Source organism: Oncorhynchus tshawytscha, linkage group LG14 (assembly GCF_018296145.1).
Source record: "Oncorhynchus tshawytscha isolate Ot180627B linkage group LG14, Otsh_v2.0, whole genome shotgun sequence".
In the NCBI taxonomy this organism is placed as follows: domain Eukaryota; kingdom Metazoa; phylum Chordata; class Actinopteri; order Salmoniformes; family Salmonidae; genus Oncorhynchus; species Oncorhynchus tshawytscha.
This window is the reverse complement of record NC_056442.1, coordinates 22,765,879-22,789,882: the sequence shown is the minus strand read 5'-3', so window position 1 is coordinate 22,789,882 and position 24,004 is coordinate 22,765,879. Positions and strand designations below refer to the sequence as shown.

The following is a 24,004-nucleotide window of genomic DNA, read 5'->3' as shown; positions in this document are numbered from 1 at the left end:
ACTGGTAACAGGGTGATTAGGAGTTAGTGAGTGAGAGTTTGACAGAGAACAGTGTGTGATTTCAGCTCATCAGCCTGGTGAATCTCTCCCCTCTACCCAGGGAGGAAGCACACTGAGACAGTGGTATCAACCAGGTAGGATGAGTCTCAATCTCACTACAGTGGAATTGTCTGACATCTGACTCCTTATGGCTTCTTAGATCTGAGAGTTTGTGGACAGTTCATGTGGAAGAGGTGGATTGTTGCAGTGGGTAGGTGCCTGTGGTGCATGTATCTCAGGTTAGGAGAGTGGCAGGGCTTTTTTAACCTCTGTGTTATGGCTGTTCAAATGTTTGTACATAGTGCAGAATGGAATCAAGATCACTGGTGGTAATATACCTAAGTATTGTTCATGTCATATCTTTTCATCTAGTTATCTGCATCGTTGTTTGAGAATGTTCTTTCCCCCCTTATTTTATAGAAAAGTTTGTCCAACTGTGCAAAGGGTTGTGCAGGATAGACCGCAGTCTGGAGACTGCACACCCTTAGGTATTGTTTGTTGGATAAGTGCACAGGCCATTTAGAAGGACAAATGCCACTTGTATTGTTGATAACATAGGGCTATGTCACCACACAATATGCTCAGCATGGTTGCTGCTGCCTGCTGCTGTTCCCGCGTGCATACTGATAGGTAGCAGCAGCGCGTGGTTGTTTCAAACACTTCGTCTTACTTTTACACACGGGCAACAGCTGCAACCTGCCGGTCACAGGATCTGAGTGTTGCTCCCCAGCCCAACGGCTTGGGATGCCATGGCAAGGTGGGTAGAATGGAAAACCTGCTATTGAGGGCAAGACCCACCCAGGGTTAAGGCTAGGTTGGAATGACGATAACAGACATATAAGTATTGTGTAAAAGTATAAGCTGGCCTCCCAAGTGGCGCAGAGGTCTAAGGCACTGCATCGCAGTGCTAAAGACGTCATTACAGACCCGGGTTTGATCCTGGGCTGTGTCGCAGCCGGCCGCGACCGGGAGACCCATGAGGTGGCGCACAATTGGCCCAGCGTCGTCTGGGTTAGGGGAGGGTTTGGCCGGCTGGGATGTTCTTGTCCCATCGCGCTCTAGCGACTCCTTGTGGCGGGCCGGGCACAGTGCATGCTGACTCCGGCCACCAGCTGTACGGCATTTCCTCCGACACATTGGTGCAGCTGGCTTACGGATTAAGCGAGCACTGTGTCAAGAAGCAGTGCGGCTTGGTGGGGTCGTGTTCCCAAAGCCCTCTCCTCCCTTTGATGGCATGTGCTGAATGTCTGTGTGTGTGATCCCCCTGCCATTCCTCTGAGGGGGGGGGTCAAATGTGTTAATGGGACACCAGCACCATCCATGGGGGTGGGAGGTAGAGTCTGCTCTGGAGTTAACGTCACTGCACGGACCTGTTATGAATGTTGTCGATATACTATGGTTAGATGTTTATACTACTGCATAGCGGAGGCTAATGCAGGCAGCTAACCCTCCCAAAATCACGTCTGAAATAGTTCCATAGTTTGTGGACAGTTCATGTGGAAGAGGTGGATTGTTGCGGTGGGTAGGTGCCTGTGGTGCATGTATCTCAGGTTAGGATAGTGGCAGAGCTTTTGGGACTGTATGCGACCCTCTACAATGTTGTGGATTCAGCCACGCCAGAGGGTTATAGATAAATCATAAGATTTTCATGGAAATATGAACGTTTATGGGAGTTCTTATTACTGGGAAAGTGTAGGTGTAAGTGAAGGTATAAGTGTAGGTATAATATCACAGGAATCCTATCCTGTTTGCGCTGTAGGAGAGTGTGACAGAGTTAGTATGAACTAATGTGTATAGGACAGTTTCCTAGCGACAGGTTTCTTGAGCAGTGGGCGGGTCGGTAGTAGATGAGGAAGTAGTAGGGTCAAGAGGCGGTTGGGCGATTTGGAGGAAGCTGGGGAAACTCACAAGGAAACACAGTTTGACACAGGGAAACTGCTATCAAAATACACAGATAAAAGCTAGATTTAAGATGTATGCCAGTGCTTTGAATACATTATTCATCACCCAACAGTGCTATATTTGACATTATAAACTGGGTGGTTCGAGCCCTAAATGCTGATTGGCTGACAGCCGTGGTATATCAAAGCGTATACATTTATTTTTACTGTAAACTCTAATTACGTTGGTAACCAGTTTAAAATAGAAAAAATGCACCTCAGAGGTTTGCGTTGTGCCTAAAAAACAGCCCTTAGCCGTGTTATATTGGCCATATGCCACACCCCCTTGGCCCTTATTGCTTAATTATCATGGGAGAAGGAAGGTTGTTTGTGTCTTGCCCTCCTTGTTGAGTATTTATCTCACAAAATATCCCAGTTTCCTGTTTACAAAGAGATATTTCCTGTCCGCTCCAGGGTGTGGCTGATTTTTCCATCTGAGCATTCAAAGGACAATAAGATCCTCCCTATGTCTGAACTTCAGTTCCCATAGTTCTCTTTCAAAGACATGGCTAAGACAATCACATTTTCAGTTCCCTGTTACATGTTAGTTTCGTGTATTCAGGTTGTGCTTTACCTGACTACAGACTCTCCTAATACTCTAATGTCTGACTTATGTTCAGGGAACACATGATGCTTTAGGAATCCATGTTGGGTACTACTATGCCATACCTCTCACCAGAGTCATAGGACTGATTACCTCCATGTTTAGACCAGACATGTATGTTTGTATGTATTCATAAGTCACACTGACACTGAAACCGTATTTTGTCCTCATACTGATGTATTAACAGTCCAAGGCAACTGCTAGTGAAGAATAGAATATACCACGATAAATTATAGATGTCTCCTGTTTCATAAAGTTCAGTTTTTAAATAGGATATTGTATCTGAGATATATGTACAGCAGTGAGAGAAAGTATGTGAACCCTTTGGAATGATCTGGTCTTCTGCATAAATTGGTCATCAAATTAGATCTGATCTTCGTCTAAGTCACAACAATAGACAAACACAGTCTGCTTAAACTAATAACACACAAATGATTGTATTTTTCTTGTCTATATTGAATACATCGTTTAAACATTCACAGTGTAGGTTGGAAAAAGAACCCCTAGGCTAATGACTGCCCAATAAAAAAACACTCACAAAATTTGACATTGCTATTCACAAGAAGCATTGCCTGATGTGAACCATGCCTCGAACGAAAGAGATCTCAGAAGACCCAAGATTAAGAATTGTTGCCTTGCGTAAAGCTGGAAAGGGTTACAAATTACAAAAGTATCTCCAAAAGCCTTGATGTTCATCAGTCCACGGTAAGATAAATTGTTCAGCACTGTTGTTCAGCACTGTTGCTACTCTCCCTAGGAGTGGCCATCCTGCAAAGATGACTTTAAGAGCACAGCGCAAAATGCTCAATGAGGTTAAGAAGAATCCTAGTGTCAGTTAAAGACTTACGGAAATCTCTGGAAAATGCTAACATCTCTGTTGATGAGTCTACGATATGTAAAACACTAAACAAGAATGGTGTTCATGGGAGGACATCACTGAAGAAGCCACTGCTGTTCAAAAAAAACATTGCTGCACGTCTGAAGTTTGCAAAAGTGCACCTGGATGTTCCACAGCGCTACTGGCAAAATATCCTGTGGACAGATGAAACTACAGTTGAGTTGTTTGGAAGAAACACACAACACTATGTGTGGAGAAAAAAAGGCACAGCACACCAACATCAAAACCTCATCCTAACTGTAAAGTATGGTGGAGGGAGCATCATGGTTTGGAGCTGTTTTGCTCCCTCAGGGCCTGGACAGCTTGCTATCATTGACGTAAAAAATTATTTCCAAGTGTATCAAGACATTTAGCAGGAGAATGTAAAGGCTTCAACAACAGAAAGGCTTCAACAGAAGAAAATACGCCTTCAGTAATTCCTCCTGACCGTTGTGCAGCTCTGATCCGCAACTACAGGAAAATGTTTGGTTGAGGTTATTGCTGGCCCCCTCGGCGCTTGAGGGCGCCAGGCTGCCCTGCATCACGCAAACCTATCATCCATTACGCACACCTGCCTTCCCTCTTCACGTGCATCAGCGATATTGGACTCACCTGGACTCACTCATCACCTGTTATTACCTCCCCTATATTTGTCAGTTCCCCACGTCTGTTCCCCGCTTCTGCATGAATTGTCTTTTGTTTGTGTTACCTGTTTACTGATGCTGTTCCTGTCTCGTTCCATGTCCGTTATTTATTCAATGTTTTACTCCCCGTACCTGCTTCGTCTCTCCAGCGTCAACTCATGTGACAGACATGAAAACGTATAATTGTTTGTGTGTTATTAGTTTAAGCGGACTGTGTTTGTCTATTGCTGTGACTTAAATGAAGATCAGATCACATTTTATGACCAATTTATATATAAGTCCAGGTAATTCCAAAGGGTTCACATACTTTTTCTTGCCACTGTGTGTACCTTATGGTATTACAGTAGCACAGTGTAGTCCAAATGAACAGTTTAAAGCAGGAGTAGGTAATCATTTTGTCTCGAGGGCAACATTTGAAAATTCAGCGGAGGGCCGCACAGATTTATTTCTTCACCGATGTGTTCGTCAAAGCAATTTGCGGGCCAGAAAAAGCGCAGTTATTTGAAAACGTATAGTTTCCTTATAATTTCTACGTATTTTCTGTTTAGTTTCAGACAACAAAAGTGTCCTGGAGTGTTTTTGTTTTTAACCAAAAATAATCTGTATGGTCTAAAGTCTCAAACATTTCTGGGAATGCCAGCTATGCAGAGTAGGGCTTCCCCTTCATTGGCCTGATAAACAGGGAATTGACAACATCCAGTAGTTAACGTCGTGGAGTTTAACGTGGGTTTGTTTTGGACACAGTTGGGGGAATACATTTTTTTTGGTATTTTTTTCATCACCACAACTCAAGTTGGCATAGGTCCCCTCTAGTGGAAGTAGTCCATCTTCATGGGAAAGTAGAGATCAATAACTGACGAAAACAGATGGGGGCATTTGGGAACACTTAAATCTATGTGTAGTAATTTTAGGAGGTCTTTTCATGAATCATATAGTGCCCCGGCATTGAACTGTTTGAATAAACTGTTCCTCCAAATCCAATAGCTTTAGACTAACTTTATCCCTGGTTGTACACACACTAACCACTTTTTCTCTGTAAATCGTGATGCTATTTGGTTGATACATTTGCACGTCAACTTATTACAGGAATAGTATTGATTAATAGTGTACACAAAGGGTCCTTCCTCTTCATCCTGGGTCTCATGACATTCATTGAAATAGCACCAATCAGGTTAGCTTTCTCCACACAGAAGGTCTGTAGCTGCTCTGTGTGTGTCTTAATACTACATACTATGGCTGTACATATGGGGTAACTGGTGGTAGACTGTCAATGTGATGGTTACTGTAGATGACTCTCCAATGTTTTCAGTCCAAGTGAAATTGATTTTCTTCACACTTTAGAGGACTCTCTTTTAGTTGCCTAGTTGCTAACCCAATTACTGTAACTTTCGAAATGATGGAGAAAAACAAACACAATTGATCCTCTGCAGAATTCTATTAGTATTTGGACATGGTGTCTAGATGACTAGCCAAATCAGTGTCCAAAGTAACTGACCTGGAAGCCCCTAGGACTCAACTACTGCAAAATATACACAGAGCAAACAAGACACACAGCGCTTCCTATCACAGCTATGTTTACTATATGTGAGGATATTTAAATATTTATTAGGTGAATATATTAGGCCCATTTCCTACTACATAGTACACGCACACTGTGTATTTGTTGGAACTCTGTGAGTGAAACAGTCTGGTCTCCACTGCTGAAAGCATCTCCCTGAGACCTCTCTAGATCTGCGTGTTCCCTTTGCTTGTAGTCCTTGAGCAATATTCTTCTTCAGAGAGACAATTCCAGTATCAAACACTATGATGGATAAGGGTAGGTCTATGCTAAGAACTCAGTTGTGCAGGTATATTTAAAAGGGTACATTTATGAAAGCAATGCAGAGTACCATACTAAGGGCACAATACCAATGGCAGAAACCTGACTTCATAACCACTCCACAGTAGAAACATATTTAAATTATAATTCGATTAGTTGCTGCTCAATTGGAGATTAGATAGCTCATATCGCTTTCATTCCTCTGGCGTTGTTGTTGTTGCACAATCCGCTGACAACAAGGCCACACATCACAAGATCCCAGTCTTATCCCGTTCTTAACTAGTGTCCTGACTGATACCCTGCTGAGACTGGGATCAGGCTGCTTGATGTTGGGAGAATGTTAGTGAACTGTCCTGTCCTTTCCCATATCCTAGAAGCAAATAGCGGACCCCCAAGTCAAGGTCTGTTACTTCATTATCAACTCTAATTAGGGAGCCCCCCTAAATGCAACAAAAGTCAAACTTTGGGGCTGCTGGTCTCTAAATAATGCTACTTGAGCCATTCTCCTATTTGTTTAAAAATGAAATGTGTAGCCTACTGCTACAGTGGTAAATATTCAAATAATAGCTTAATCCTGAATTAAACAAACACCCCCACCTCTGTGTCATGGTTTTAACAAATTATAATAATGTGGCTGCATTTGTCATCCCGGGACAGTCTTGCATTCAGCCCCGACTTTTCTTTCTGCAAAAAAAAAGGTAATTTTGTCAGCAAAAGGCAGCAATGAGTTCAGGCTACAAGAGTGTAAACCTAATGACAATCACCGCATGTCATTACACTTGTTGGTGTTTTGTAACAGATGTCTCTTTCCATATGTCAAATGGGTGCACGGTGCAACTGTTTGGATGCTGAAATCATCTTCGAGTGACGAACATGCGCAGGTAGCCTACTATTTAAGTGGTTTGTTTGACAATCAGGTGAAAACATCATGGCTGGTTGTGTTCCTGTGTTCATGGCACATTAAAAGGTCATACATTTTTACCCACTAAATGACATCTTTATGATTAGCCCCATCAAAAAAAATGTCACGCTTGTGCACACAGAGACTAGGGGGGTCCCATGAAAAAAATATATAGAGACCCCCCCCCCGAATGTCACGGTATAATTTGAACTCTGTTTAAACTGGGTATTATGGACACAAGCTCAAAGGTTTGTTTAATTTAGCTATATCAAGAAGTTAGTCATTTAGCTATTTCTTGATGCTGGTATTAACGTTATATAGATCATAAAAGATCAGATGCGTAACACCCTTATTGTTGAAATGTCCAGTACTCATGAAGCATACTATCCAAGGCGGTTGTTGCTGCTTTCACAACGTTTAGCCATCTTGTACAAGAGCACTCTGAATGTCTAATTTGTTCTCATGACCGGCTGAGTCACCCGACACTCTGACACCACACAGAGGCATGAGAAATATGCCGACACTGAATACTGGATCCCCCTTGACAAACACGCACACACGCATAAACACACACGCCAAAGCTGATCAAAAAGCCATCACATGAAACCAAAAGGGTGGGACATGCATGACATTGCTGGGGACCAAACCATATAGTGTGAAAAATGTCAAGTGCCTCCTACCTATAAGTAGAAGGGTATTGAGGGGCTAGGGTGGTGCAGCGATATGCAAAACCGTGGAAATAATTCCAAGAGTGCCATAGCAATGCACCGCAGTCTGAGAGGCCGGTCACTAAACCAAATGGTTGGAAATCATCGAGCATGCCGCAAGCTAAAACATATCTAATAGAGAATGTATCATCTTGAATCCATGTGGGGTATCCATGTATCCATGACATTATGTCATGCCAATGTAGAAGTGGGTTCAAAGCAGACAAAGTAAAGCCACTGATGTCTACGAAGTGATGTAGTCTGGTTGAGATCTCTGATCTGTCCCCTGTCAGTGCCTCACATGCCAACATTGACCCAATCTCCTTCTGTCTGCAGACTCTGACAGAGAATTGGAAGAAAGTCATGTATTTACGCAGGCCAGAGACCCAGCCGTGAGTAGCCACTATGTGGCTTTCACTTGTTCCGGAGATGCTATGTACCATATATGAAGTGGTGTCCCGCAGTGCTGTTTACTGACCTGTTGAACTTGGTATCTCCTCTACTGAGCCAGGTGAAGGACAAAAGGTGGTCTCCCCCTTCGGACAGGCCTCCCACCGCCCCCCACGCCAACCCTCACCACAGTGCCTCCCCAGAGGACCAGGAGAGCCCAGAGAGAGTGGTGAGTGGAGACTGTTTGGATACCCTAACACACTCAAGCCAGGGAAGGATAGGAAATGGTGAACTTTAATGTCCCCGAGGGGAAATCTGTCTCAGACACACAGTACTGATGTATACACAAAATAGTCACTGTACATTACACACTCAACATAATAGATGCATTGGCTGTTACCCCTGTCATGCACATTGTACACTTCACATATAGCCACATACATAATACATATTGCACATTTCCCTTACATTCTGTCAGTGGCGTACTAATCCGGCTCACTTTATGATAGACATGGGAATGAAGGAGAGCTTAGACCTGTTCAGCTTACATGTAGGACCCTATAGCGTCTGAGGGGAGGAGCTGACACTCGGAATTAAGTACATGGGAGGGGTCTAAATATAAATTAGGAAAGCAAACAATACACTGTGTGTTTATGGACATGCACTCTTTGGCGTATAATATTTTCACGTCACTCGTATATCCTTTTTAAAAAAAATTTAAAGGTTGAAGCATTTCAGAATTGACAACAGTATTATGCATTATAATAATGTTTATGACATATCCTCTAGTCCCCAACACCTGGTGTGCTAACACAAGATGTCAATTGTTGTTGCCACTGTGCCCTGCCACCTACTGTATGAAAACAGTGGGATCTCTGCAGAGCTTGGCCAAATGAATGGTTGTTTAGGTTGAGAGAAGCGACCAGGAGAGAGAATGACTTCAGCAGGTTTTGACTGTGTCATTGTACTTCAGTCAGTGAGGTTGGGGTCAGCGCTGCAGCTAACATAATGCTTATAGAGTATGTCCAAGCCCATGTAATCAGAGAAATAATGTCTCTAATCTGAGTGTGAGAAGAATGAGTGTGGCTATAATGAAGGTATTCTGTCAATCCCCAATAGGTATTTTCTCTCCATATCCCATAGTATTCATAGGCTAATTTAATTGGTACACACACACACACACACACACACACACACACACACACACACACACACACACACACACACACACACACACACACACACACACACACACACACACACACACACACACACACACACACACACACACACACACACACACACACACAGCTCATTGGGGTTCAATCCCCTATGCTTACAAGGTAATTTACCTGCCAAATACTTTTATCCAAAGGACTTACAGTTAACACACAATAACCTATATTGTGTGTGGCCCATGCTGGATTTGAACCCATGACGGAACTATTATCATTACTATCACGGTCCAATCAACTGAGTCATCAACACAGATACAATGCTTCCTTCCTTTTAGGTTCAGAAAGAGAAGCTGCATGCAGAGCTGAAGCAGGTGCTGAGTCTGAAGAGAAGCCACCTGAAAGAGACGTCTCATTTGGCCCAAGCAGAGATGGATTCTTCAACAGACGCCCAAGCAGTGGTAAAGAGCCAAGAAACAACTATTACACATGAAACAGTAACCACGTAGTTTGGTGATATCGCTGTCGATATTTACACATGCCTAGAAAACACTCAGAATCGCGTGCCATTCTACGGTTTACATTTGAAGACAAGAGACTTGTGAGGAAACCCTCTCCTCTGGTGTGTCTTTACAGGAGGAGGCTGCATCTGAGGTGGTGGAGGTTGTGCTGGAGACAGAGGCTGAGGCTGGAGCCAGTGGCTACAGTGTCACAGGTGGAGGGGAGCGAGGCCTCTTCATTAAGGACGTCCTTAAAGACTCCACTGCAGCAAAGCATCTTAGCCTCCAGCAAGGTAACTGGACGGGGAGATTAGAGTTGCATGAATATAAAGCTATGAGACACAGCTGAGGTAAATTAGTTGTGGACTAGTTTAATAGATAGAAATAGAAATGAGAAGGTCAAACAGTAAGCTATTAAAACATATCATTAATTCCATACTAGAAATAACTGAAAATGATGAAACCATCCCATCAGCATCCCTTTCGTGTGTCACTTCCATTAAGTGTATTGTGTAATATATTGTAAGTAATGTCATTGATCAATCACCTTGTTTTGACGTGCAAACTGTACATTATCTTGTGCAAATTAAACGGAAACATCCAAAAATGCCATGCCCTTTCATATCCTCCCTTTGATTGTCAAAAGCAAACCACAACTATGAGACTTCAATATTTCCCCCAGTTCCCTTTATCTCATATGCACTTTTGTCTGGTTGATTGGTGTCCTTGCAGGAGATCAGTTGCTCAGTGCAAGAGTCTACTTTGACAATGTGAAGTATGAGGATGCCCTGAAGATCTTGCAGTGTGCAGAGCCTTATAAAGTCTCCTTTTTCCTGAAGAGGACCATCACCGGCGCTGATGTCACCATGCACCCTGGCACCTCCAGCTTGGAACTGAAAGGACCCAAAACCAAGATGCAGAAAATGGTACGGCTTTGATCGTATTTGTAATTGCCATTTTGATAATGAGATATACAACTGGGTATTCCAGATTCATCAGCTTCATGTCCACCCACCTAACTGATACTTGCATCTCTGTTGCAGAGTGTCAAGAGCATCAAACCTTTCAAAGCAAAGAAAAAGAAGGGAGGACGTTTTGGATTGAAAAGGCTGAAGGAAAACAAGAAAGGGAGCACTGGAGCAGAGTTAGAGATGGAGGGATCCCCTTCCAAGGTGGAGCTCAACCCCATTGATGTGGAGTTTGCCTTCCCCAAGTTCAAGCTGGGGAAGGATGGGAAGGCAGAGGGAGCTGAGCAGCATGGAGGAGTGGTCGCCACTGGCAGGAAGAAGAGGACGATAAGGTGTTCCAGGATGAAAGCAAATGGTGCTGAGGCGGCTACAGGAGAAGTTGACATAACAGAACCAGCGGGACAGGCTGACGTCTCCCTGCCAGACGTGCCTGGAGCTAAGGTCAAAGTCAAAGGAAAGGGCCACAGGTTCGGAATTCATTTCCCTAAAACAAAAAAGACTAAATCGGACACTGCCTTGTCTGGAGGGTCCCTGGACCTGAAACCTCCTGGTGTCAAATTCACACCACCCTCAGTGGAATTCAGTTTGCCATCTGGAAACAAGGACGTTGACCTACAGAAACGAGAAGTGAAAGTCAAGGAGGAGTCAAAATTGATGCACAGAGAGGTAGAGCTTTCATTAGGACTCCCCTCAGCCTGTCACTCTGATGAAATTGATGGTGAGATAAAAGCAAAAGGTTTAGCTGAAGGAGTTGAAGGGTCAACAGCCCTATCTGGCATTAAAATGCCAGTTATTGACATCTCTGCACCCAACATAGATCTGCAGCTGGACACCCGGCGTACAGTGCCAGACGAGATAGAGGGACCCTTTTTTAAAGGGCCAAATATATCCATGCCCAAAACTGACATCGCATTACCAAAGATTGGATCGTCTAACATGGATATTGAAGGTCCAGAAAAGGGTGGAAAAATTTTCCTGCCAATTGTTGACATTTCACTGCCAAAGATGATACCAGCAGAAGCAAATGTTGATGTGGAAGGACAAATTGGAAAAGGAGGCAAGTTCAAAACGCCAACTTTCGATGTTTCTCTTCCAAAATTCAAGTCTCCAGAGGAGCATACGAATATAGAGGGGCCTGAAGTCAAAGGGGAGTTCAACATGCCAAAAGTTGACCTCTTACGCCCAAAAGGCAAAGCAGAGGGAGAGGTGGACATTGAAGGATACTTAGGAAAAGGAGGTCAATTTCAGATGCCCACATTTGACATTTCTCTACCAAAAATGAAGTCATCAGAGAGAGAAAGGAATGTAGAAGTACCTGAAGTGAAGGGTAGCAAAATGAAAATGCCCTCTATTGACATATCTCTCCCTGAAGGAAAAACAGAGGGGAATATTAACATTGAGGGACATTCTGGAAAAGGAGGCAAGTTCAAAATGCCCTCATGTGACATTTCTCCTCCTAAAATGAAGGGTGATGCCAGTTTAGAGGGACCTGAATTGAAAGGGGGAAAGTTTGAAATGCCCCCACTTGATATTTCCCTTGCCAAAGGAAAAACAGAGGGTGAAGTCAACATTGATGCAAATGTAGGAAAAGAAGGAAAGTTCTCTCTTCCAAAAATAAGGTTACCAAAGGGTGACATGAAAATAGAAGGATCTGATGTGAAAGGCATCACATTTCATATGCCCACTATAGATTGTTCACTTCCAACAGGAAAAACAGAAGGTGACATGAGCGTTGAAGGAGATGCATCTAAAGGAGGAAAGTCTCACATGCCTTCATTTGATATTTCTGCTCCAAGAGTAAAGTTACCGGAGGGTAAAGCCAAAGTAGAAGGACCTGAAATTAAAGGTGGAAAGGTTGAGATGCCAAAAATGGATGTTTCCCTTCCAAAAGGAAAAACAGCAGGAGAAGTTAACATTGAAAGCCATGTCAGTAAAGGGGGCAAGTTTAAGATGCCCACATTCGGCATTTCTTTCCCGAAATTGAAGTCACCAGAGGGTAAGGTCAACACAGAGGGACCTGAAGTCAAAGGAGGGAAGTTTAAAATGCCTACAATTGGCATTTCACTACCAAAAGGAAAATCGGAAGGTGACATCAATGTTGAAGGAGGTTCTGAAGCAGGAGGCAAATTTCATATGCCCACATGTGACATTTCTCTTCCAAAAATGAAGTCACCAGATGCAGATACCAGTTTAGAAGGACCAGAAGTCAAAGGAGGGAAGTGTCACATGCCAACAATTGACCTTTCCCTTCCCAAGGGAAAGGGAGCGATTGACACTGAAGGACATTCTGGAAAAGGAGGCAAGTTCCAAATGCCAGCATTCGATATATCACTTCCAAAAATGAAGACACCAGATGGTGAAGTCAGCCTAGAAGTCCCTGAAGTCAAAGGGGGGAACATTAATATGCCAACGATGAACATTTCTCTTCCAAAAGGAAAAATGGAAGGTGAAGCTAAGGGACATGCAAGCAAAGGGGGAAAACTTCACATGCCCTCAATTGACATTTCCCTTCCAAAAATGAAGTTGCCTGAAGGTGAAGTCAAAGTACAAGGCCCCGAAGCCAAAGGTGGAAACATTGAAATGCCATCGACTGATATTTCTCTTCCCAAAGGAAAGATGGAGGGGGAAATTGACATTGAAGGACATTCTGGAAAAGGAGGAAGATTTCATATGCCTACATTTCATGTTTCCCTTCCAAAAATGAAGTCACTAGAACCAGATGTCAGTTTAGCAGGACCGGACGCCAAAGGAGGGAAGTTTCATATGCCAACAATGGACTTTTCCCTTCCCAAGGAAAAGGGTGAGATTGACACTCAAGGACATTCTGGAAAAGGAGGCAAGTTCCAAATGCCAGCATTGGATATATCACATCCAAAAATGAAGACACCAGAAGGAGAAGTCAGCCTAGAAGGCCCTGATGTGAAAGGTGGAAAGTTTAAAATGCCAAAGATTGATATTTCACTTCCAAAAGGAAAAACAGAAGGGGGAATAAACATTGAAGGACATTTGGGGGAAAAAGGAAAGTTTCACATGCCCACATGCGACATGTCCTTGCCAAAAATGAAGTCAAATGATGGTGACATGAAATTAGAGGGGCCAGAAGTGAAAGGCAGTAAAATACATATGCCTAAAATTGACAATTCTCTTCCAAAGGGGAAGGCAGAATGTGATATTCAGGTTGACGGGCATGGAGGTAAAGGCGGAAAGTTCCACATGCCCTCAATTGACATTTCTCTTCCAAAAATAAAGTTGCCTGAGGGTGAAGTCAAAGTAGAAGGCCCTGAAGCCAAAGATGGAAAGTTTGAAATTCCAACAATTGATATTTCACTTCAAAAAGGAAAAGCAGAGGGAGAAATTGACATGGAAGGACATTCTGGAAAAGGAGGAAAGTTTCATATGCCAAAGTTTGATGTATCGCTCCCAAAAATGAAGCTCCCAGAGGGTGACATCAAACTAGAGGGACCAGAAGGGAAAGGCAACAAAATACAGTTACCTAACATTGACATTTCTCTTCCTGAAGGGAAAACTGAAGGAGATATTGAGGTTGAGGGGCATGGTGGCAAAGGAGGCAAGTTTCACATGCCCTCAATTGACATTTCCCTTCCAAAAATGAAGTTGCCTGAAGGTGAAGTCAAAGTAGAAGGCCCCGAAGCCAAAGGTGGAAACATTGAAATGCCATCGATTGATATTTCACTTCCCAAAGGAAAGATGGAGGGGGAAATTGATATTGAAGTTCATTCTGGAAAAGGAGGAAGATTTCATATGCCTACATTTGACGTTTCCCTTCCAAAAATGAAGTCACTAGAACCAGATGTCAGTTTAGAGGGACCGGACGTCAAAGGAGGGAAGTTTGAAATGCCAAAGATTGATATTTTACTTCCAAAAGGAAAAACAGAGGGAGAAACTGACATTGAAGAACATTCTGGAAACGGAGGAAAGTTTCATATGACCTCATTTGATGTGTCACTACCAAAGATGAAGCACCCGGTGGGTGATGTCAAAGAAGGCCTTGAAGTCAAAGGGGGGAAGTTTAAAATGCCCAAAATTGAAGCAGAGGTTAGGAGTGGAGTCAAGTTACCAACTGTTAAACTGCCAACAGTAGACGTATCTGCACCAAAGGTTGACTTCAACTCTGGGCTGTCAAAATCTGAAGGAGATGATAGGGAAGAGACGGAGCTACAAAAAGCAGAGGATGAAAGGCCATCCTCTGGGTCAAGTTTTGACATGCCAGATATCTCTCTCAAAATGCCAAGATTTTCTCTCCCTAAATTTGGTGGAAAGTCTAGTGGAGATGTAAACCTAGAAGGATATGGCACAGAGGATGATATTGATATTAGCCCCCCGCGAGCGGATGGTGAGGGCAGACCAGCATCAGCAGAAATACGCGGAGAGGGAAAAATAGAAGGTAAACTAAAGAAGCCCAAAATGAAAATGCCAATGTTTGGAATATCTAAGAAAGATGTATCAATAGCCAGCCCTGATGTGGAAATCAAGACAGAAAAGGGGAAAGTTGACATTCCAAAGCCAGGAATCAGTGTAGAACATCCAGAGGACAAAGCAAATAGAAAATATAGGCTAAAATTCCCAAAGTTTAAGAAGTCATCTCCTAAAGGTAAACTACCAGAGGGAGAAATAGATGTCTCAATGGATAGTGGAATGGAAGGGAAAGGTGGCATTCATGCACCCGATGATACAATCAAAATGCCCAAGTTCTCCATGCCAGGGTTTGGCTCACAGGAGATAGACTTTGACAGTAGTGGACCCAGTGCTGAACTAGATGTCACAGGAAAGGTAAAAATACCATCAGTGGAGATATCCCTGCCAGCTGCCAAGAAATCTGAGCAAGAAGTGTTACTCCCAAAGGCTGAGGTGGATGTGTCTGAGGCTGACATCAGAGGTTATGAAGGAAACCTGAAAATCCCTAAAATGCCAACTATTGATGTATCAGCACCCAAAATTGACCTTGATGTAACTCTGCCTAAAATCAAGCATGAAACAAAAATTGAGGGGGAGGGAGGCAAATTTAAGATGCCAAACATCAAAATGCCTGATATAGATTTATCACTTCCTAAAGAAAAAACTGGGAACATTGATGCATCCAAGATTGAAATTGAAGGAAGGGGTGGAAAATTCAAGATGCCTGTCATTAAAATGCCAAAGGTTGACATATCACTTCCAATAGGAAGACATAGAGCAATGGATGTATCCACAGTGGAAATTGAAGGAGAAGGTGTAAAATTCAAGATGCCACATATGGAAATGTCAAATGTTGATATATCATTTACCAAAGGAAAAAGTGGAGGGATTGAAGGGCCAGAGATGGAAATTGAAGGAGGGGGCGGAAATTTCAAAATGCCACATATGGAAATGCCTGTGGTAGACTTATCACTTCCAAAGGGAAAGTATGGAGACATAAGTGCACCAGAAATGGAAATGGAAGGAGGAGGAAAATTCAAGATGCCACATATGAAAATGCCAAATATTGCCATATCACTTCCCAAAGGAAAAAGTGGAGAGATTGAAGGCCCAGACATGGAAATTCAGGGAGATGGAGGAAAATTGAAGATGCCACATATGAAAATACCAACGGTAGACTTATCACTTCCGAAGGGAAAGTCTGGAGACAAAAGTGCACCAGAAATTGAAATGGAAGGAGATGGAGGAACATTCAAGATGCCACATGTAAAAATGCCAAATATTGATTTATCACTTCCCAAGGGAAAAAGTGGAGAGATTGAAGGACCAGAGGTGGAAATTGAAGGAGAGGGTGGAAAATTCAAGATGCCACATATGAAAATGCCAAATATTGATGTATCAATTCCAAAAGGAAAAAGTGGAGAGATTGAAGGACCAGAGGTGGAAATTGAAGGAGAGGGTGGAAAATTCAAGATGCCACATATGAAAATGCCAAATATTCATATATCCCTTCCAAAAGGAAACACTGGTGATGTTAATCCAACTGAATCGGAAATTGAGGGAGATGGAGGAAAATTTCAGATGCCACATATGAAAATGCCAAATGTTGATATATCACTTCCAAAAGGAAAAAGTGGAGACATCAGTACACCAGAAATGGAAATGGAAGGAGGGGGAAAATGGAAGATGCCACATATGAAAATGCCAAATGTTGATATATCACTTCCCAAAGGAAAAGGTGGAGAAACTGAAGAACCAGAAATAGAAATTGAAGGAGGGGGCAGAAAATTGAAGATGCCACATATGAAAATGCCAAATGTTGATATATCACTTCCAAGAGGAAAAACTGGAGAGATTGAAGCACCAGAGATGGAAATTCAGTCAGAGGAAGGAAAGTTCAAAATGCCAAAGGTAGATATATCACTTCCGAAAGGAAAGTATGGAGAAATTAGAGCACCAGAAATGGAAGTCAAAGGAGGAAATTTCAAGATGCCACATATGAAAATGCCAAATATTGCCATATCACTTCCAAAAGGAAAAAGTGGAGATGTTAATGCACCTGAATTGGAAATGGATGGTGAGGGTGGAAGATATAAGATGCCAGAAATCAAACTGTCAAATATAGATATTACAATGCCAAAGGGAAATTCTGGTGACATTGATGCTGAAATCAAACAGCCCAACGCTGAGGCAGAAGGAAAGATAAAAATGCCTTTGATTGGTTTACCAAAGTTTACAACTCCCGACCTTGATTTGGACATGAATGTTGGAAACCCCAACCATGAAGCTGAGGTTCATGGGAAAAGTTCAGACAAAACTGGTTCACATTCTGAGGGAGACCATAAGACGAAAATCAAAATGCCAACAATAGACATAGAGTGCCCAAAAGGAGATCTGGAGCTGGATATAGGCTTCCATAAAGCTGAGGGAAAGAAGGACAGAAAAATAATAGAGTTGCCTGACTTAGACCTTAAAACTTCTGGTACCAAAGGTAAGGGGCCAAAAGTCAAAAGCACCAAATTCAAAATTGGATTGCCAAAAATGAAGAACACTGGAGATCAAGCATTAGATGCAACCACAAAGAAGACTGGGAAAGAGAATGAAGGGGCCAGTGGTAGATTTATGATTAAGAAGACAAAGCTTGGCAAAGGTGCAGATGTGGCGGCAGATGCGAAGGCAGTTGGTTCGGTGTTGCCAAACATCTCCCTCCCAGATGTGGGCTTCTCAGTATCCAAAGGAGCCAGCCAAGAGGATGAAGGTCATGGTCCAGAGATGAGTGCGAAATTGCCAAAATTCAAACTCCCTAATGTGGAGATCTCAGGTCCTTCAATGACTGGCCAAGGAGGAGCACAAATCAACAGTGGACAACAAGAAAACAAAGATGGTATCAAGGTTCAAATGCCAAAAGTTACTCTACCGTCTGTGGGGCTGAAGAGCAAACAAGGCTCTGCCGAGCCCACTGGCACAGATGCCGGCACAGAGAATGGATTCACATTACCTAATCTTGGAATCAAAGTCCTCAAAATACCAGATATAGACTTTGATATTGGAGCATCTCAAGCTGAGGACCAAGGGGCAGATACAAGTACAAGACAAAAAATCAAAATACCCAAGTTCGGGGTGGCTTTACCTGCTATGTCTTCACCTGAAGCTAGAGTACATTTGAAGGACCCAGAGGTTGAGTATGAAGGACCTAAAATGCCCAAAGTTAAAAAAGCTGTATTTGTTTTGGTGAATCCCCAAACAGACCACTCCACTATGTCCACTATGTGTGAAGCAAGTGTCGAGTCTGGAGAGGCTAAAATCAGAATGCCAAAGATCAAAATGAAGCCATCGTTTGGAAAGTCAGGATCCAAGGAAAAGAGTGTTGCTTTGAGCATTGAAGGAGATGTGGATAGAGATGACAAGTCAAAGGGAGCAAAGCAAAAGATTCCCAAAGTCACCTTCTCTCCAGGCAAAACAGGTTCATTTGATGTAACCCTAAAAGGTGAGGGGTCTAGTTCCAGCCTCAATGGTGAGAAGGTTTCAACATTCCAGAACGGATCCAAGGAGGATAAAGCTACGTTTGTGAAGCTCAAGCTTCCAAAGATTGAGTTCTCCTCGCCATACTCAAAAATAGGCAGTGGAGAAGAGGACCTTGAAATGAGTGCTAAGCTTGTCAAGGAGTCCTCAGGAACTGACGGAGAAACCAAGAGGAAGAAAGTGAAATCAGGCAAAATGTCCTTCCCGGGATTTAAGAAGAAGACGTCAAAAGGAGAGGAGGAAACTCAAGACAGTGTGGTGTCCTCATCGGCCAGGACAGAAATGCTAGATCAGGATAGTTCAGAATCAACAACGCCCATGGTCTCCATTGGCTTTGTTCCAGGGAAGTCTAGGGGGCAGGCAGAGGCTGAGAGCAGCAAGAAGGAGCTGGAAGGAAAGCAGTCAACCTGGTTCAAGGCCCCCAAATTCAACCTGAAACCCAAAACAACAGGAATTCTCCTCATTACACCAGAAGGTTCTCCCCAGGGCAGCAGATCCTCGCTCCAATGCCAGGGTGTAGATGAAACTGCAGGTACCTTCCGGCTCCAGATGCCAAGCACGAGGTTCTCCACGCAGGAGGTGTCTGAGGAGAATGTTACCACAACAAAGGAGGGAACCGTAACTGTGGTAACAAAGACGACAAAAAATACGGTAACAGAGTCCAGAACTGGTCAAACCCACACATCGCTATCCCATTGTAATCACTGAAGTCCGAAGAGATGTGAGAGTAATATATTTTCCCTCTGTCCTGATGTGACGACTGTTTTTTGTAAATGTTCCTTCATGTTTTCCTTCTATTTCAGTCTTTATCGTCTTTGATCATTTGAGTGGTTTAAATCTGAATGTCAATTCATTATGTATTGTTGATATCTTTTTTTAATGCAAAAATACCACACATTTTAATTTCCCAAAGGAAATGTCTATTTTCAATGCCTTCCCATTTGATATACCAACATTTACTTTGGCATGATTGTAGAATTAGACTGACAAAGAACACAAACCAATTTACCAAAAGCAATTTGTATGTAAATACATTGACATGTTGCCTGCTTACTTAATGAAATATGTAATTATTTTCATATTACCGATGATTGGAATAGTATTAAGGATAGTAGAGATTTGTGTTAATGTAACTGAGGCTTCAGGATGGAGTGAGATTTGTGGTTTAATCATTTACTTACTTCAGCTTGTTTTTTTCTTTTTGATATATGAAGATTTTTTGTAATTATACCATACATTGAAATGTAAGATTTAAAGGCTTCTACAATGCAATCCATTTCAACACTCTCTATGAGAATCAAGCTAAGTAGACAAAACCTAAAAGAATAGGAAACTATCATCTGATATTTAAGCCATGGTTTAAAGAAGCAGATTGAAATATTTCAAAATGAATGCAAATCCTCTTGGACAAAACAATGTCTCAATGTCTCCAATTTCCTTTTCTTTTTTGGTGAGTTAGAAAGTAGGAATTCAATGTGTGTGCTCTACTGCATGGGAAGAGTCCCAGCAATCATCTGTCAAACAAGTTTACAAAGTTTTCCTTAACCAGATTTAATGCCTGTTGGAGCTGAAAATTTGAAATAACCATCTAGAATGATGCATGACAAGGAGAGAACATGTACATGACCAGATAACACAGTTTAACAGTGTTTATACGTATAGAGAGATTTTTTTTTACAAATACCTTTGTGCTTATGTTTTCAGTGCTTATGGTTTCACAATAAGCAGTTTTCAAAGCAAAGTGTTATCAAAGTGGCATTATCAATAATGTTGTTAAGAGATCATATTATTAATAAACCTAATATTCCTAAAAAAAAAAATTGTATCGTCTTCCAAATGATTCTCTTTCTAGGCGAACAGCACCCTCTCCTGTCAAATACAGCAGACATTTCAAACATACTTCCTCGCCTTATCACAACATAGTCGTCGGCCTTTTATCAATTCCAATTGTCCTGCATCCTCTCTCCTCTGTCCCCTTCTCGCTTCCTTTTGAAAAAGGTCAAAGTTATTTGAGGAGAGTCGGCGAGGAGAGTAAACATGGATGGAAATGTGCTTGCGTGAAATGAGATGGTCTTTCTCCACCAGCCTGGTTTCAGACTAGATGTAACATAGTAAACGTAAATCCGGGACACTTAAATTAGTATGATATGTTACGTTTGATATGGTTACATAATACAGAAGGTGACTAGACAAGGGAGGGAGGGTGTATAACACGAACTTCTAGCAAGGTATCATGAAGTATCATGGGCTCTTTGGTATTTGAGGGGCGTCGACCAAGACAGGTTTGGCATTTTACAACAATGTCCTCTATTTGTTTGCACATTCCAGGCTAAAACTAAATGTCCCGTGCTCTCTGTTTGCACTTTTAAATGCCCATGTGTCCAGCATGGATCTTCAACATCATCTATTCTCTGAGAGTGTCAGGAATTATGATTTTCCCTCCCTTGAAAACAATTCCATTGATCTGTGACAGTTCATCACAATGGTCCCAAAACTCTGAGATGCTATGAGGGCATTTTCTCCTCTCAGGCCATCCATCCTGTATGACTTTCCTCAGCTGTGTGAGTTGTGTGTCCTTTTCTGTTTCTGCTCGGATCGCCTTCAGTTTTGTGTCACTAACAGGTGAGTTGCTGTACACAGTGTGTACCTACATCTCCAATTTTTCCTTATGAAGCTTACCTGTAGTCCCCAGTCGCTTGGTGTTTGTTTACAAGCACAAAACAATGAGAGACTGGAGCCTTGTGAGTCACTCAGTGCTGTGCAGCACGTGCCAGGTGATCTAGGTACAGTATGGTATTCATTACTAAATGTTTAACAACTATTAACTGTCTTAACTGTCTAAAATGTGCTAAATGCTCTGCAGTTGTGCATTTTGTTTGCTAATTTAGTAGCTAGTTAGCAATCTAGCTAAGTGGTTAGCTTCTTCCAAAATCAAGCTTTGCTTGGTAACAGCAGAGAATCCCCTCCTGGATCAAGAGCCTTGCTATCTAATATTTTTTTAATGCGTGCAGCAAACTGTGAGTAGCATTCTTTAGTTACTGGTAAAGCTTTCTGAGCTTGGTTGTCTGTCCTGCAAATACATTTAGTTAGCATTCTCTATGGGATTTTGCATGTACTTGTTAGCATTGCTAATCTTCGGATTACAGAGACTCAGTGGGGTTAGAAAATAGCTCCCCTTGTGTTCAGTGCCGGTATTACCGAATGTCCTGGTATGACACAATGATGTATGAAGGTATGACAATCTGGATACCGCCCAAGCCTACTTGCATCCGAACAGAATGGCGTACAGTTCTTTTCGATTTGCACGTAGTTGATTTCACTGTCTGTGAGAGATTTGGAAACATAGCCGTTGGGCTTTACTTCTTGCAGTAGCACTGCACCTAGTTCATACTTTGATGCGTCCACTTGGAGTCTGAGTTCTTTGTTGGTGTTGTAGCAGGTAAGGATTGGTCCTGGTTCTCTCGTGATCAAGTCTTTCACTTTCTGGAAAGAAATATCATGTTGCTTGTCCCAGAGGAAATCACTGGATTGCTTTAGCAGCTGACACAGGTGTGCGTTGGTATCAGAGAGGCTGGGGGCGAACTTGGCTAAGTAGTTGACCATGCCAAGTACTGTTTCCAGCTCGGCGTGGTTCTTTGTTAGCTCCATCTCCTTTACGGCTGAAATCTTCTATGGATCTGGTTTGATCCCAACCACTGTGAGACAATGTCTGAAGTAGCTGACCTCGGTGGCGCCGACTGTGCTTTTCACAGGGTTGAGCTATATTCCTCTCTCACAGGACCTTTTCAGCATCGTGCAGAGATTCCTGTTGTGTCCCTTTTTGGTTCGACCATAGACGAGGATGTCCACAATCGTCCACAATCAATCTTTCGCTGAAACTCGTCTTGGGCTGAGATAATCCCGAAAGGCAGGCGACGACACCTCTTGTGTCCAAATGGTGTATTGCACGTTGTGAGCTTGGATGACACTCCACACTGCCCTTTCCCAACTGGACAAAAGGAGCACCGATGTGAGAATGATGTTCATTGACTACAGCTCAGTGTTCAACACCATAGTGCCCACAAAGCTCATCACTAAGCTAAGGACCCTGGGATGAAACCCCTCCCTTTCAACTGGATCCTGGACTTCCTTACGTGCCGCCCCCAAGTAGTAAGGGTAGGCAACAACACATCTGCCACGCTGATCCTCAACACGGGGGCTCATCAGGGGTGTGTACTTATTCCCCTCCTGTACTTCCTGTTCACACACGACTGGGTGGCCAAGCATGACTCCAACACCATCATTAAGTTTACTGACGATACAACGGTGGTAGGCCTGAACACCGACAACGATGAGACAGCCTATAGGGAGGAGGTCAGAGAACTGGCACTGCGGTGACAGGACAACAACCTCTCCCTCAACATGAGCAAGACAAAGGAGATGATCATGGACTACAGGAAAAGGGGTGCCAAACATGCCCCCATTCACATCGACGAGGCTGTAATGGACTGGGTCGAAGGTTTCAAGTTCCTTGGTGTCCACATCACCAACAAACTATCATGGTCCAAACACAACAAGAGAGTTGTGAAGAGGGCACTACAACGCCCTTTCCCCCTTAGGAGACTGAAAAGATTTGGCATGGGTCCCCAGATCCTCAAAAAGCCCTACAGCTGCACCATCGAGAACATCCTGACCGGTTTCATCACCACCTGGTATGGCAACTGCTCAGCATCCGACCATAAGGAGCTACAGAGTGTAGTGCGTACAGCCCAGTACATCACTGGGGACAAGCTTCCTGCCATCCACAACCTATATACTGTAGGCAGTGTCAGAGGAAGGCCCCAAAAATTGTCAAAGACTCCAGTCACACAAGTCATAGACTGTTCTCTCTGCTACTGCATGACAAGTGCTACTGGAGCGCCAAGTCTAGGTCCAAAAGGCTCCTTAACAGCTTCTACCCCCAAGCCATTAGACTGTTGAACGATGAATCAAATGGCCAAAGGGACAATTTGTATTGACACCCCCCCTCCCTTTGTTTTTACACTGCTGCTACTCACTGTTTATTTTCTATGCATATTCACTTTACCCCTACCTACATGTACAAATTACCTCGACTAATCTGTAACCCCTCACACTGACTCGGTACCTGTACTCCATGTATATAGCCTCATTATTGTTATTTTATTGTGTTACTTTAAAAAATATATATATAAATTTTACTTTCATTTATTTTGTAAATATTTTCTTAACTCTATTTTCTTAAAACTGCATTGTTGGTTAAGGGCTAGTAAGTAAGAATTTCACAGTAAGGTCTACACCTGTATTCGGTGCATGTGACAAATACAATTTGATTCGATTTTTGATTGGATTTGACTATTCTGTGAGCTTTATAGCCCAGTAGCCTGATCTGGCATCCATGACACTGAAGTAGCGTGCTCCGGCTATCTTGTGTGTGATGTCATGCAGCAGCATCATGCTGTGGGGATGTTTTTCAGCGGTAGGGACTGGGAGACTAGTCAGGAT

The 24,004-nt window shown here is 42.8% G+C and overlaps 1 protein-coding gene across 3 annotated transcripts; it reads left to right on the top strand.

Moving 5' to 3' along the window:
* LOC112266776 (periaxin) lies at window positions 1-20,079 on the top strand. Of its 3 annotated transcripts, XM_024444562.2 has the most exons (7): window positions 1-134; window positions 7,868-7,923; window positions 8,043-8,150; window positions 9,435-9,557; window positions 9,733-9,889; window positions 10,329-10,522; window positions 10,640-20,079. In XM_024444562.2, exons 4-7 carry the CDS (start codon window positions 9,528-9,530, stop codon window positions 19,208-19,210), a joined length of 8,952 nt encoding a protein of 2,983 aa, XP_024300330.1. In that variant the 5' UTR covers window positions 1-134; window positions 7,868-7,923; window positions 8,043-8,150; window positions 9,435-9,527; the 3' UTR covers window positions 19,211-20,079. The 3 variants fall into 3 exon arrangements, with proteins under 3 accessions (XP_024300330.1, XP_042153085.1, XP_024300331.1); XM_042297151.1 differs by lacking the exon at window positions 7,868-7,923; XM_024444563.2 differs by lacking the exon at window positions 10,640-20,079 and having other exon boundaries at window positions 10,329-10,534.
* Window positions 20,080-24,004: the final 3,925 nt, after the last annotated feature.